This window comes from Gymnoscopelus braueri (assembly GCF_963280865.1).
Source record: "Gymnoscopelus braueri genome assembly, chromosome: 18".
Lineage (NCBI taxonomy): Eukaryota > Metazoa > Chordata > Actinopteri > Myctophiformes > Myctophidae > Gymnoscopelus > Gymnoscopelus braueri.
In genome coordinates this window covers 9,302,393-9,316,297 of record NC_137618.1, presented here as the reverse complement: position 1 = coordinate 9,316,297, position 13,905 = coordinate 9,302,393, and the positions used below count along the sequence as shown (strand labels likewise).

Here is a 13,905-nt window from a genome sequence, read left to right as displayed (position 1 = left end):
AGGTTTTATGGAGATCATGTTCATTACAGTGCAGTGTTTGTAGTTGTACTGAACCACATATTTACACTCTGAGTTAAACTAATATTTGTGCGTTGCCAAAACATTGTTTTGTTATGTAATGGTTATATATAATATAAAAGCACAGAATGTTTAATTTGGCAATAACTGATCACAAAGCGGTTTGTGATTGTTCTGTGCAAAAGGCCACCAAGCTTTGAAATACTTCCATTTACATGGTTGTGTTAACTTCCAATGACATTGCATTTCACAGCCTGGAGGATACACGCCTATTTTACATATTACAGTTTTTCGCTTGGACGCATTTCCTGAAACTTTTAACAATGAAACCAATAAAATATTACACTAAACCACCCGTGCAACAATCAACAATCAAACTGATGTGTCAAAAGAGTAAGACACTACTGTAAGTCAGTCAATCACTACAACAATGTCTCCAAATGTATAACAACAGTATTTGCATTAAAACTATTTTTTTATTTTATTGTTTTGTCACTGTTGCACAACCAATCTCTGGGGACAAACATTACAGTCAAGTTCGACTTGACTTTCATTGGGCATCCATTCTCTCCTCCCTGTCTACCTGACCTCTGTGGTCCCCTCTCCCTTCTGCCCCACCACCATGTACTTGGACACCTCTTGCACGGCCTGACACTGACACCTGCTTCTGGATTGAATTGACAGTGTGAATATTAATTAATCTTCAATTGAGAGAAGGAAAGTTACTCACTCCTAATCTTTTGTACAAATGCTCATTGTACATATTTATTTTACATGCAATGATTTACTCAATGATCAACTGTGTCAGTGCAAATGGGAAATGTACATAGACAATAGAAAGAAAGAAAAAAATGTTTTGATTGGAATGTTAAAGAGGAATGAAAATTGCCTCTACGCTATGACAACGGCGTTAAGTGTTTTGCTTTCTGTATGAACACAAAGAGAAGTGAAATACCATAGTGTAATTGGCCAATTACCACATGAACCCTAGCGTCCCTAGGGCAAACATTATATTCTGCAAAAAATTGCTGATCTACGAGCTCACAACACATCACAACGTGTTGTGAGCTTGTAGATCGGCACAAAGAGTTTGTGTAGAGGGAGATACTAATGGACCTATAGTATAGAGCCCTGGAGGACCCTGGTCAACTGTGTGAGGTTATAAGGCTCTGTTAAGAGACTGAGGTCAGAGTTTCAAGAATTGCATCCAAGTAATTGAACAGAAACTGTATAATATCTTATTCTGAATTTTGATTCCTGCACTGAACTCTCTGAACTAAATGTCTTTTAAGGAGTTTCATATCCATGTCCTAATGCCAAACACATTTGAATTTCCATATGGAGTTCTTCTCTTCGGAATAGTGTTGAATAGGGAAAATGGAAAAACACAGAGGTGAATGGAATAACTATAGCATAGTCATTAGATAGTCAACGTCAGTAGGTCAATGTCTGCTACAAATGATCCTTACTTGGTCATTACTGAATGTTCTCCATCCGGAGGATTTGTATGGGATCTTCAGGTATTCAGCAGATATGGGTTACTGTACTTTATGTTAAGTTACTTCACGATTCCTTAGTCTGTCTGTGACCCAGTTCACAGATATCTTTATTTTGTTACAGTTGCTGAAGACAATATGCTTCGGATTTCAGGTTGTTGCCCTAAGGGTATAATTCCACGCTGCCGCCCTTCTCCTTAAAATACAATGCAATTGTTAACAATTAGCTGTACATACAGTATAGTGTGCTTTGACCTTGCTTTGAGCCAACCGCAGTGAAAGACATACTATAAAAGACCCCTGAACACCCATCACCAGCATCAACCTGCGTTTGCCTTCAGAGCTGACTAAACAAGGTATCCAGAGATTCCAGACACAGGAGCGGACCACTGCTGTAGAGCCAAGATGAATTTTCAAATTATTTTAATCGTCGCCACCATCATAGGAAGAAGTAGTAGTCAGCTGACATTGAGTGCCTGTAATACATTAGGAGAAGCGAGGCGACCAGAAGTCACTGACATCGAGGTGACATGTGGCACCGACTCCATCAGTCTGGCAATCCAAGCCTGCCCCGTCGTCTATACCGGCTACAACGAGTCACTGTTGATTGTTAACCATATGATGGACCCAGCCTGCAGGGGAACCCTGGATACATCTGTATCTCCACCCGTGGTGCGTTTCTACTTCCCCTTGAACACTACCCATGCCTGTGGAAGTGTCTTCAGGACCACCAGTGCTGCCGGCACAGGAGTGTTCTCAGACTTCTCCAACATCCAGACAGTCAACATCAGTGGCATTGTGCGATCCTCTGATCCCACCACAGGGACAATCACCTACAATGCGGAGATGAAGTACTATTACTCCTGCGCCTACCCCTTAGAGTACCTGATCAACAACACCCAGATCGATGTGTCAGCCTCCTCTATCGCATTGAAGGACAACAATGGCAGCTTCATCAGCACCCTGCGCATGGAACTGTTCAGCGATGAACAGTACACAAGCCCCCTGGTGATGCCAGAGAATGGAATCGAGCTGAGGACCGACGTCTATGTGGAGGTGAAGGCCACCAACTTGACAGGCCAGTACAACGTACTCCTGGACCGGTGCTACGCCTCAATCTCCCCGCTTCCTAGCAACTCCACCTTCTTCAACCTGTTAATGCCCTGCGAGACTGAACAGCTCACCACCATCATCGAGAACGGCATGAGCCAGAGCGCCCGCTTCTCCTTCCCGGCTTTCCGCTTCCAGCAGCAGCAGAACGAGACCGTCTCCACCTACTACCTGCACTGCATCACCCGGCTATGCGAGGTCAGCACCTGCAGCACCTTCATGCAATGCAACAACAGGAGAAGAAGAAGAAGCACGGAGGATGAGCCAGCCGACTTGTCCACCACCATCACCTCCCCGGAGATCCTCACCCAAGAAAATGTCATCAAAGGCCAGACCAAAACACATGATGAGAATTCGTCTGCTGGGCTTGGTGCTGCTGTAGGTGTTTTAGCCTTTGTGTGTATTGTTGCCCTGTGCATCGCTGCCGTCTTTTACAAGAGGCTCAGGAACTAAAAGCAAACCTCCTTGAGCTGAAGGCGGGATAATGGGGCATCAGGCTATAGGCTAAATACTGTCTTTTGAGGTGTACCATATCCGTCAGCTTGTCTAACTTTTGTGGTTGAGGACAGGGCTTGGTTCATCTCACTGTTGTTTGTTGGGGAAGATATTAGTTTGTCCGTCATCATAGGCTAAACCGTGTAGGAATATCTACATTTTAGATGAAGAAGGAATGTGATTGAGATGTTTAGATAGATGTTGGTCTAATATGGACCCCATATTATGAGGGAATTTTGTTTGGTCGCGACAACCTCACTTTTCTTTTCTAACTTTGTTACCGTTTCTTGACGGTTGGCAATGCATGTATGCGATTCATAAGCTATTACTTAAAGAGGGGAAAAAGTAGTTGGTTCATACATTACATTACATTACATTACATTACAGTCATTTAGCAGACGCTTTTATCCAAAGCGACTTACAATAAGTGTATTCAACATAGGTAGGGAACGAAAACTACTAATCACCAGAAGTCTTTAGTGCATTTTCTGCAAAAACAAGCAACCAAGAGTATACCTAGCGCTAAGGTAAAAGTGCAATATATCAGCTACCTATTTCCTTAAACAGATGAGACAAAATAGCTAAATCAAATGAGCATGAGCTAAAACAAATAAGTGTATCGACTAAACAAGATCCAATAGACAATCCAATAATCCAATAAACAATACAGCAATAGAAAACAAGCGTTCGTACAACTAGTTAACAACAAGTAGGTCAGGCAGAGAGGAAGGGTAGTGTTTCATAAACCCAGTTTTAATATGTGAAAGTTTGTGGAATGTTTTGAAAGGAAAGTCAATGTACCCTCCAAAGTATTACTGTTTAATTTATTGAATTTATCATCTTGCTTGAAAAAGAAAACCATAGCAAATAAAAGGCATTTAGTTTGCACTTTATATGACTGGAAGTGTATGTAATACATGTGTAAATACTATTATTATTACTATTAATCAGTAATAAGATGTGTGTAATTACCGTACAGTACATCTGTTGTACAGGAAGGTTACTGTCAAGGAAATGTACTTTTAAGTGTAACATTTAAAACATTTTGTAAAACCATAAATGAAATAAATAAAGATGAAATTACATTTTATTGTCATTGTGACACTTTATTCTTGAGTTATCTTTACTCGCTTCTATCTCATTTCTTTTCCACACATTTGAGGTATGCTTGGAGTACAATAATTTCACTGCCTGCAATGTTGCGTGAGCAGCTAATCTCCGGCATCCCTGGAACAATCGGCATATGTCTTTGCAAAGATACTCCTGGGAGGCCAAGGAAAAACGTCTGCCTCAAATCTTTCACACAAGTGGGCCAGTTATAGCGTGACCAGGAGGCCGAATTTTGCAAAACATTGTTTATTTTATATTACTCCTACAGATTTTGGCCAAACCTCACGCAAATCGGTACACATTATCTCTATAGTCATGTGATCAAGAAGAATCTGTCAGATTTTTCATATTCCATCCTGATTGGCTACATATGGCTTAAGTTTGTGAGAGTGGCCCGTTTTGCACAAAATGCCACAAATCAATTATCCAATTGCCGTGAAACTTTGCACACACATTCCGACTAGGCCAAGGGAGAACCTCCAAATTGTTCAAATCGGCCTCATGGTGGCTCTACAAAAGCAGACTTCACGTTTTCGTCTATAACTGTGCCTAAAACTTTAATTTGATATTTTAAAGTACAGTTAAAAAATACATATACATATATGAGAACACTTTCATTGACTTTATTCAAGTGGATTTTTATGTGGTTACACCATTTGACATTTCCAGCCACATTCTGTAATTTTAATTGTAAACATTTAGCAAATGTCTTTTCAAATGACATGAAATCAAGACGACTACAAAATGTAAATTTTAACAAACCTGATACATGGCTTTAAAATATGATTTTAAAAGATTTTCGACATGTGTACATTCACGTCATGAATTAAAATAATTTGAGAAATAATGTCAAACTAGACCAGTGTTGCCAGAGTGAGGGAGCGAGAGAAATAAGCAACCAGGTCTATGAAAACAAGCCGGACCGCAGACAAACATATTCATTTGGAGGTCCTTGACATGAACATTTTTGAGAACCACTGGTTTAAACATTTCATTTCATTTTTTCTTGTGATACAGTGTTTTATTTTATGTCATTGTTTGTTTAAAAAAAAAGAAAATATATGGAGAGCTGTATTATTTAATGGCTGAATGTTGAAATTGTTATTCTCCAATAAAGAGATTTATTTAAAGAAAAGATGTTCTGATGGTGGGTAAGCCAATCAGAGGCAGAGTAGAAGTGACATCTCACAATAGTTTTATTTATTCCACAGTAGGCTATAAACCTGTGTAAATGTTTAAAATGTAAAAAAGATAACATGTATTTTCTGTATTTTAAATACAGAAAATACAAGATCTGAAAGTATCTGAATACAAATTACATAATTTTTTTTCCATGCCAGCCAAATACATTTTTTTTTATTTGAAATACATTTAAAATAGTGCCCATATCTGTCCCCACTGATATCACCTTATTCCCAATTGATTATCCATCAATCAATTGGGACTGATTATCCATCGATGACTAATAAATTTAGTGAAAACTCCTCATTACACAATTATCTTATGTGTATGGGATGTATAGGTGTGTGTCAAGTCAAGTCAAATGTATTTAAATAGCACATTTAAAAACATCAGCAGTTGACCCAAAGTGCTTTCCAAAACAAGAGCAAAAAAATCACACCCAGTGTGAAGTGGGCGGTGTGGTCATCACAGTGATGGAAGAAGTGATGGAAGAAAAGTAATATTGTGGACCAACCATTGTACACTCCTAACTTTAAAAAAAACATAAATGTTTTTTTTTTTTAAGTGCATAGTCCTATTTATAGGGCTATGCACATGTGTCATGTTTCACTAGCCAATCACAGTCCTGAATAGACTGTGATTGGCCAATCACGGTGCAGGGTTAGGGGGGTACAATGGTGGCCAATCACAGCGCAGGGTTGGGGGGGTGCAATGGGACCCCCTGTCCAAACCTCACATATAGGGGCGGTTTCACCGCCCAAAAATAGACCTTAGTCTATTCAGTCTAGTGTTAGTCTAGTGTGTGACTCACCATGAGAGTCAGACTCCACAACAGTGGCTATAGGAGCTCTTGTTGTACAGCTCTGCAGGCTTATGGGATGCAGTGCGTTCTTGAACACAGAGGACGAACATATTTAGTACAGATGCATTTCTACAAGCAGTTGGACATTGGTTGTGAACGCCAACTTGGGTTCCAGTCCCAGTTCTGAACCAATTCATTTTCAGTGGAAACACTCTGAACTGGAGTTCAGGAATGGAACAATGTACCTTTAATCCTCTAAAGTCGGCCAGGACACCCATGACTCAGGACCCATTCAAATTGCATTATAAAACAACACGTGAGACGCCAGAGGGGTTTAAGCAACAAACAAAGCCAATCAAAGGAGTTTGTGGGCAGAACTAATGATGAACTTTAAGTAACAAGTGCGATACAAGTGGGAAAATATGTAGTTTCAAATTAGTGCTTGTTTTACTGCTTCGGTTCTGTTTAATTAGGTTTTAGGTGAATTGGTGTTATTTTAAGTGATACTAGAGATTCTTTGTTTATATATTTATTTTATTCATTTATTTCCATGCATTTGTAATGTTTGTCGGTTTTACATCGAGGACCACTTTGGAAATAAGTGTTTTAAGTGCTATCCTCTGTTTTGTCTGTTTGAATCCAAATAAAGGCCTGGTTATCTTATTATTATTATTATGCTGTACAGTAGTGTGAGCTGGAGAACCCTCTCACCTCTTCAGACTCCACCTTAGCCCGTAGCACTTGTCCTAGCCTTGACGACCTTGCAGGATTATGCAAAGGCTAGAATGTAACTTAGATAATAGCATGTTATGTAGAGACAGATACCAGGTCATTGTTGAGCTGGCATCCTATAGTACAGATTCAACGTACAGATTATCGATTTTTTTGGGGGGATATTCTACGGTTAAACTGATGATAGGTGCTTGGTTTACTTATGTATTAGTTTATTGGTAGATTACCATTTCTATGCATTTGATGTTGTCCTTTGCTTACTGTAAATCCCTCTGGATTAAGAGCGTCTGCTAAATGCTTAAATTGTAACTTGTAACCCATTACCCTGTCTGTCTGTCTGTCTGTCTGTGTGCTGGAGAACCCAGTACCCTACCTGTCTGTCTGTGTGCACCTGGATCCTCAACTGCGGTGACGCCATCCTCTGGTAGGCTATGCAGTTACAAGTCTTGGGCACCTCTACTGCAACAGCTTTGGTAGCAGGGTCCTGAAGCACACTATCCAAACACCATTAAAACCCTATTAAACGTCCTATCCTTTAACTATAAATATCCATGTAATTACAGTTCTCAGATAGCATCCATACTCACTCAGAAATGTGTTAAAATGTCTCACTCTCTCTTCTCCTCCAGGCTAGTGTTAGTTGATGAGCAACAGACCACTTTGCACTTATTAATGTCAGCTGGTTATGGTAGAAATACTGAGTGAAAACCCAGCTCCAAACACACTAACCTTCTTGTTTTTAACAGGGTTACACTCTGATCTATATGCTCAGCCTGGCTCTTAATAACATTTTATTAATAAACAACAGTTTTCACCTCTATAGTTTTAACCTGTTTCTCACACTCTTTTTGTTTAGTCCCACCCCCTCAGAACCTGGTAGGTTGACTACAGTTGATTGACACCTGGCTACCCAATGACATTGTGTCCACGAGCCTGGTATGAGCCTTGGAGTTTAGCCAACTAGTTAGTGCTGCTGCCTGTGATATATGAGACCTGGGTTCAAATGTACATGCTTGTCTTTGTTGTTTGATTCTAGGTTATGAGTTCACACACCTCTCTTACATAAATGAAATCTATGTTTGAAATATAAAGTTAATGTGTGGAATCAAATCTATTTTCTTTCCTCTCTTTCATCCTTTTTTTGTCGCTCACTCATTTGTGATAATTTCCCGTCTCCGCCAGGCCAGACGGCCGAAGGCCGGAAACTGTTTGTTCGGACCCGTCCATCCATCTGTGTGTGTGTGTGTGTGTGTGTGTGTGTGTGTCCGTGGTGATGCGTCCATATAAAAAATACTGATATTGAAAGTATGAGTGAGGTTTTATGGAGATCATGTTCATTAGAGTGCAGTGTTTGTAGTTGTACTGAACCACATATTTACACTCCGAGTTAAACAAATATTTGTGTGCGTTGCCAAAACACTGTTTTGTTATGTAATGGTTATATATAATGTAAAAGCATAGAATGTTTAATTTGGCAATAATTGATCACAAAGCGGTTTGTGATTGTTCTGTGCAAAAGGCCACCAAGCTTTGTAATACTTCCATTAACATGGTTGTGTTAACTTCCAATTACTTTGCATTTCACAGCCTGGAGGATAAACGCTTATTGTCTCCGCCAGGCCGAAAGGCATGGCGAGAGAGTATGTTTTACCCCCTGTCCGTCCTTCCGTCCGTCCGTCCGTCCGTCCGTCCGTCCGTCCGTGTGTCCGTGTGTCCTGTCCGTGTGTTACCAGCTAATCTCCGGCACCGTTGGCCCGGTTGCTGCGAAACTGTGCACACACACTCCCTGGATGCCAATTCAGAACCTCTGCCTCAAATGTTTCACATGGGCCTGTTATAGCACCACCTGGAGGCCGATTTGTGCAAAACCCATTTTTTTATATTACTCCTACAGATTTTATCCAAACGTCATGCAAATCGGTACACAGTATCTCTATAGTCATGTGATCAACACGGATCTGTCCGATTTTCCATATTCCATCCTCATTGGCTAAGGTTGCCTTCCAAAATTTGCAGGATTGGTCCGTTTTGAACAAAATGCCTCAAATCATGAACGCAGCTTGTGATTCCCACTAGGCCGAGGAAGAAATGCCACCTGACATTTTTTCACATCAGCCTCATGGTGGCGCTATAAAAGGCTGATTTGTGTTTTTAACTATAACTGCACCGATCTGCGTGAAACTTTGCACGCACACTCCCTAGAGGCCAAGGAAAAACATCCGCCCTGCATTTTTCACATTTGCCTTTTATAGTGCCACCAAGAGGCCGACTTATGTAAAACACATTTTTGGATATTAAGCCTTCACATTTTATCCAAATTTCACACAAATCGGTACACATGATCTCTATAGTCATGTGATCAAGATGGAACTGTTTGATTTTTCATATTTCATCCTGATTGGCTAACAATGACATCTAAAGTTTGCAGAAGTGGCCCGTTTTGAACAAAATGCCACAAATCATCAACAGCGTCCGATTGAGGTGACACTTTACAAGCACATTCGTACTAAGTTGAAGAACAAATGCCACCCTTTAACATTGCCCTATTATAGCGCCACCAGGAGGCCGATTTTTTTCAAAACTTTTCTTTGTTGTATTACTCCTACAAATGTTGTCCAATCATCATGCAAATCGTACCCATTATCTCTATAGTCAAGTGATCAAGATGGTTCTGTCCGATTTTTCATATTCCATCCTGATTGGCAAATTCCGAACATTGTTGGCCGACAATAACCTACCTGACCTGGCGGAGACCTGTGCTCCGAGGAGCACTTTTTCTAGTTTTACATATTACAGTTTTTCGCTTGGACGCATTTCCTTTTAACAATGAAACCAATAAAATATTACACTAAACCACCCGTGCAACAATCAACAATCAAACTGATGTGTCAAAAGAGTAAGACACTACTGTAAGTCAGTCAATCACTACAACAATGTCTCCAACTGTATAACAACAGTATTTGCATCAAAACATTTTTATTATTTTACCTTTCTATTATTTATTTATTTTGTCACTGTTGCACAACCAATCTCTGGGGACAAACATTACAGTCAAGTTCGACTTGACTTTCATTGGGCATCCAGTCTCTCCTCCCTGTCTACCTGACCTCTGTGGTCCCCTCTCCCTTCTGCCCCACCACCATGTACTTGGACACCTCTTGCACGGCCTGACTACTGACACCTGCTTCTGGATTGAATTGACAGTGTGAATATTAACAACTCTTTCAGTGCCAATGAAATAAAAAAATTATTGCGAACTGTGCCAACTTTTTTCTTTTCTTTTTTCAAAGTAAAAAAAAAGTGCTTAGGAAGCGAGATACAGCCTTTTTCAGTTATAGGTTAAACAAAGAGTGGATGGAGCTGCAAATCTTCAGATAATGATATCTTGGGTTCTGAACACTTAAAAAAAAAAATATATATATATATATTTATATATATATATTATTTTTTTTAACTCTGGATTTCTCGTTCTGGCACTAGGGGATAACCCTAAAACTCGGGATAACTCGGGGCTTGGCACTGAGAGAGTTAATTAATCTTCAATTGAGAGAAGGGAAGTTACTCACTCCAATCACCCATCATGCTGGCCTAATCTTTTGTACAAATGCTCATTGTACAGATTTATTTTACATGCAATGATTTACTCAATCAACTGTGTCAGTGCAAATGGGAAATGTACACAGACAATAGAAAGAAAGAAAAAAATATGTTTTGATTGGAGTGTTAAAGAGGAATGAAAATTGCCTCTACGCTATGACAACGGCGTTAAGTGTTTTGCTTTCTGTATGAACACAAAGAGAAGTGAAATACCATAGTGTAATTGGCCAATTACCTTAAACACATGAACCCTAGCGTCCCTAGGGCAAACATTATATTCTGCAAAAATAGCTGATCTACGAGCTCACAACACATCACAACGTGTTGTGAGCTTGTAGATCGGCACAAAGAGTTGGTGTAGAGGGAGATACTAATGGACCTATAGTATAGAGCCCTGGAGGACCCTGGTCAACTGTGTGGGGTTATAAGGCTCTGTTAAGAGACTGAGGTCAGAGTTTCAAGAATTGCATCCAAGTAATTGAACAGAAACTGTATAATACCTTATTCTGAATTTTGATTCCTGCACTGAACTCTCTGAACTAAATGTCTTTTAAGGAGTTTCATATCCATGTCCTAATGCCAAACACATTTGAATTTCCATATGGAGTTCTTCTCTTCGGAATAGTGTTGAATAGGGAAAATGGAAAAACACAGAGGTGAATGGAATAACTATAGCATAGTCATTAGATAGTCAACGTCAGTAGGTCAATGTCCGCTACAAATGATCCTTACTGGGTCATTACTGAATGTTCGTCATCCGGAGGATTTGTATGGGATCTTCAGGTATTCAGCAGATATGGGTTACTGTACTTTATGTCAAGTTACTTCACGATTCCTTAGTCTGTCTCTGACCCAGTTCACAGATATCTTTATTTTGTTACAGTTGCTAAAGACAATATGCTTCGGATTTCAGGTTGTTGCCCTAAGGGTATAATTCCACGCTGCCGCCCTTCTCCTTAAAATACAATGCAATTGTTAACATATACTGTACTTATAGTGTGCTTTGACCTTGTTTTGAGCCAACCGCAGTGAAAGACATACTATAAAAGACCCCTGAACAGCCATCACCAGCATCAACCTGCGTTTGCCTTCAGAGCTGACTAAACAAGGTATCCAGAGATTCCAGACACAGGAGCGGACCACTGCTGTAGAGCCAAGATGAATTTTCACATTATTTTAATCGTCGCCACCATCATAGGAAGAAGTAGTAGTCAGCTGTCACGGGATGACTGTAATACAATGGGAGAAGCGAGGCGACCAGAAGTCACTGACATCGCAGTGACATGTGGCACCGACTCCATCAGTCTGGCAATCCAAGCCTGCCCCGTCGTCTACACCGGCTACAACGAGTCACTGATGATCGTGAACCATCATCCGGAGGCAGCCTGCAGCGGAACCCTGGATACATCTGTATCTCCACCCGTGGTGCGTTTCAACTTCCCCTTGAACAATACCCATGCCTGTGGAAGTCACTTCAGGACCACCAGCGCTGCCGGCACAGGGGTGTTCTCAGACTTCTCCAACATCCAGACAGTCAACATCAGTGGCATTGTGCGATCCTCTGATCCCACCACAGGGACAATCACCTACAATGCTGAGATGAAGTACTATTACTCCTGCGCCTACCCCTTAGAGTACCTGATCAACAACACCCAGATCGATGTGTCAGCCTCCTCTATCGCATTGAAGGACAACAATGGCAGCTTCATCAGCACCCTGCGCCTGGAACTGTTCAGCGATGAGGGGTACACAAGCCCCCTGGTGATGCCAGAGAATGGAATCGAGCTGAGGACCGACGTCTATGTGGAGGTGAAGGCCACCAACTTGACAGGCCAGTACAACGTGCTCCTGGACCGGTGCTACGCCTCAATCTCCCCGCTTCCTAGCAACTCCACCTTCTTCAACCTGTTAATGCCCTGCGAGACTGAACAGCTCACCACCATCATCGAGAACGGCATGAGCCAGAGCGCCCGCTTCTCCTTCCCGGCTTTCCGCTTCCAGGAGCAGCAGAACGAGACCGTCTCCACCTACTACCTGCACTGCATCACCCGGCTATGCGAGGTCAGCACCTGCAGCACCTTCATGCAATGCAACAACAGGAGACGAAGAAGAAGCACGGAGGATGAGCCAGCCGACTTGTCCACCACCATCACCTCCCCGGAGATCGTCACCCAAGAAAATGTCGTCCAAGGCCAGAGCCAGACCAAAACACATAATGAGAATTCGTCTGCTGGTCTTGGTGCTGCTGTAGGTGTTTTAGCCTTTGTGTGTATTGTTGCCCTGTGCATTGCTGCCGTCTTTTACAAGAGGCTCAGGAACTAAAAGCAAACCTCCTTGAGCTGAAGGTGGGATAATGGGGCATCAGGCTATAGGCTAAATACTGTCTTTTGAGGTGTACCATATCCGTCAGCTTGTCTAACATTTGTGGTTGAGGACAGGGCTTGGTTCATCTCACTGTTGTTTGTTGGGGGAGATATTAGTTTGTCCGTCATCATAGGCTAAACCGTGTAGGAATATTTACATTTTAGATAAAGGAATGTGATTGAGATGTTTACTGTAGATAGATGTTGGTCTAGATGTTAGTGTTTTTAATAGCAACATTTGGAAATGCACAAAAGCAAAGGCTGAAAGTGTAAATGCATGTATGCGCTTCATAAGCTTTTACTTGTTAAAAAAAATAGCGGAAAAAGGTAGTTGGAAGGAAAATATAAAAAAGGTTCATAAACTCAGTTTTAATATGTGAAAGTTTGTAAATACTTTATATTACTGGAAGTGTATGTAATACCTGTGTAAATACTATTAATATTATTAATCAGTAATAAGATGTGTGCAATTACTGTACATCTGATGTATTTGAATGTACTTTCAAGAATAAAGAATAAATGTTACACTTCAGTTATCTTGACTCATTTCTTTTCCACACTTTGAGGTACGCTTGGAGTGCAATCATTTCACTGCCTGCAATGTTGCTCGTGAGTAGCTAATCTTCAACAATCTTCATATGTCTTTGCACGGATACTGCAATGAACACTTTCATTCACTTTAATCAAGTGGATATAACATTCGATATTTAAATAAAATAAAAACACATTCTGTAATTTTAATTGTAAAAATGGTGCAAATGTCTTTTTCAAATGACATGGAACCAACATGACTACAAAATGTACATTTTAGCAAACCTGATACAGGGCTTTAAAATATGATTTTAAAATATTCGTCTTGCCATCTTTGTCACTGACCCATAAAACTTTTCACTAAATCCATGTTCTGAACAGTAACTGCTGTGTGCCTCGGTAGCATGTTTTGTGAAGCATGCACCTTTTGATGCATGTTCGATACCGGGCACTGCCAGCTCAATGTACT

The 13,905-nt window shown here is 40.7% G+C and overlaps 2 protein-coding genes across 2 annotated transcripts; both read left to right on the top strand.

Annotated features, from left to right (window-relative positions):
- Positions 1–1,919: 1,919 nt before the first annotated feature.
- LOC308106206 (zona pellucida-like domain-containing protein 1) lies at positions 1,920–3,077 on the top strand (the record flags this gene model as incomplete). The annotated part of the gene is made up of 1 exon (XM_080457263.1): positions 1,920–3,077. The coding sequence occupies one exon, from the start codon at positions 1,920–1,922 to the stop codon at positions 3,075–3,077; it is 1,158 nt and encodes a 385-aa protein (XP_080313389.1).
- An 8,704-nt stretch (positions 3,078–11,781) lies between these two features.
- LOC308106205 (zona pellucida-like domain-containing protein 1) lies at positions 11,782–12,864 on the top strand (the record flags this gene model as incomplete). The annotated part of the gene is made up of 1 exon (XM_080457262.1): positions 11,782–12,864. One exon carries the CDS (start codon positions 11,782–11,784, stop codon positions 12,862–12,864), a length of 1,083 nt encoding a protein of 360 aa, XP_080313388.1.
- Positions 12,865–13,905: the final 1,041 nt, after the last annotated feature.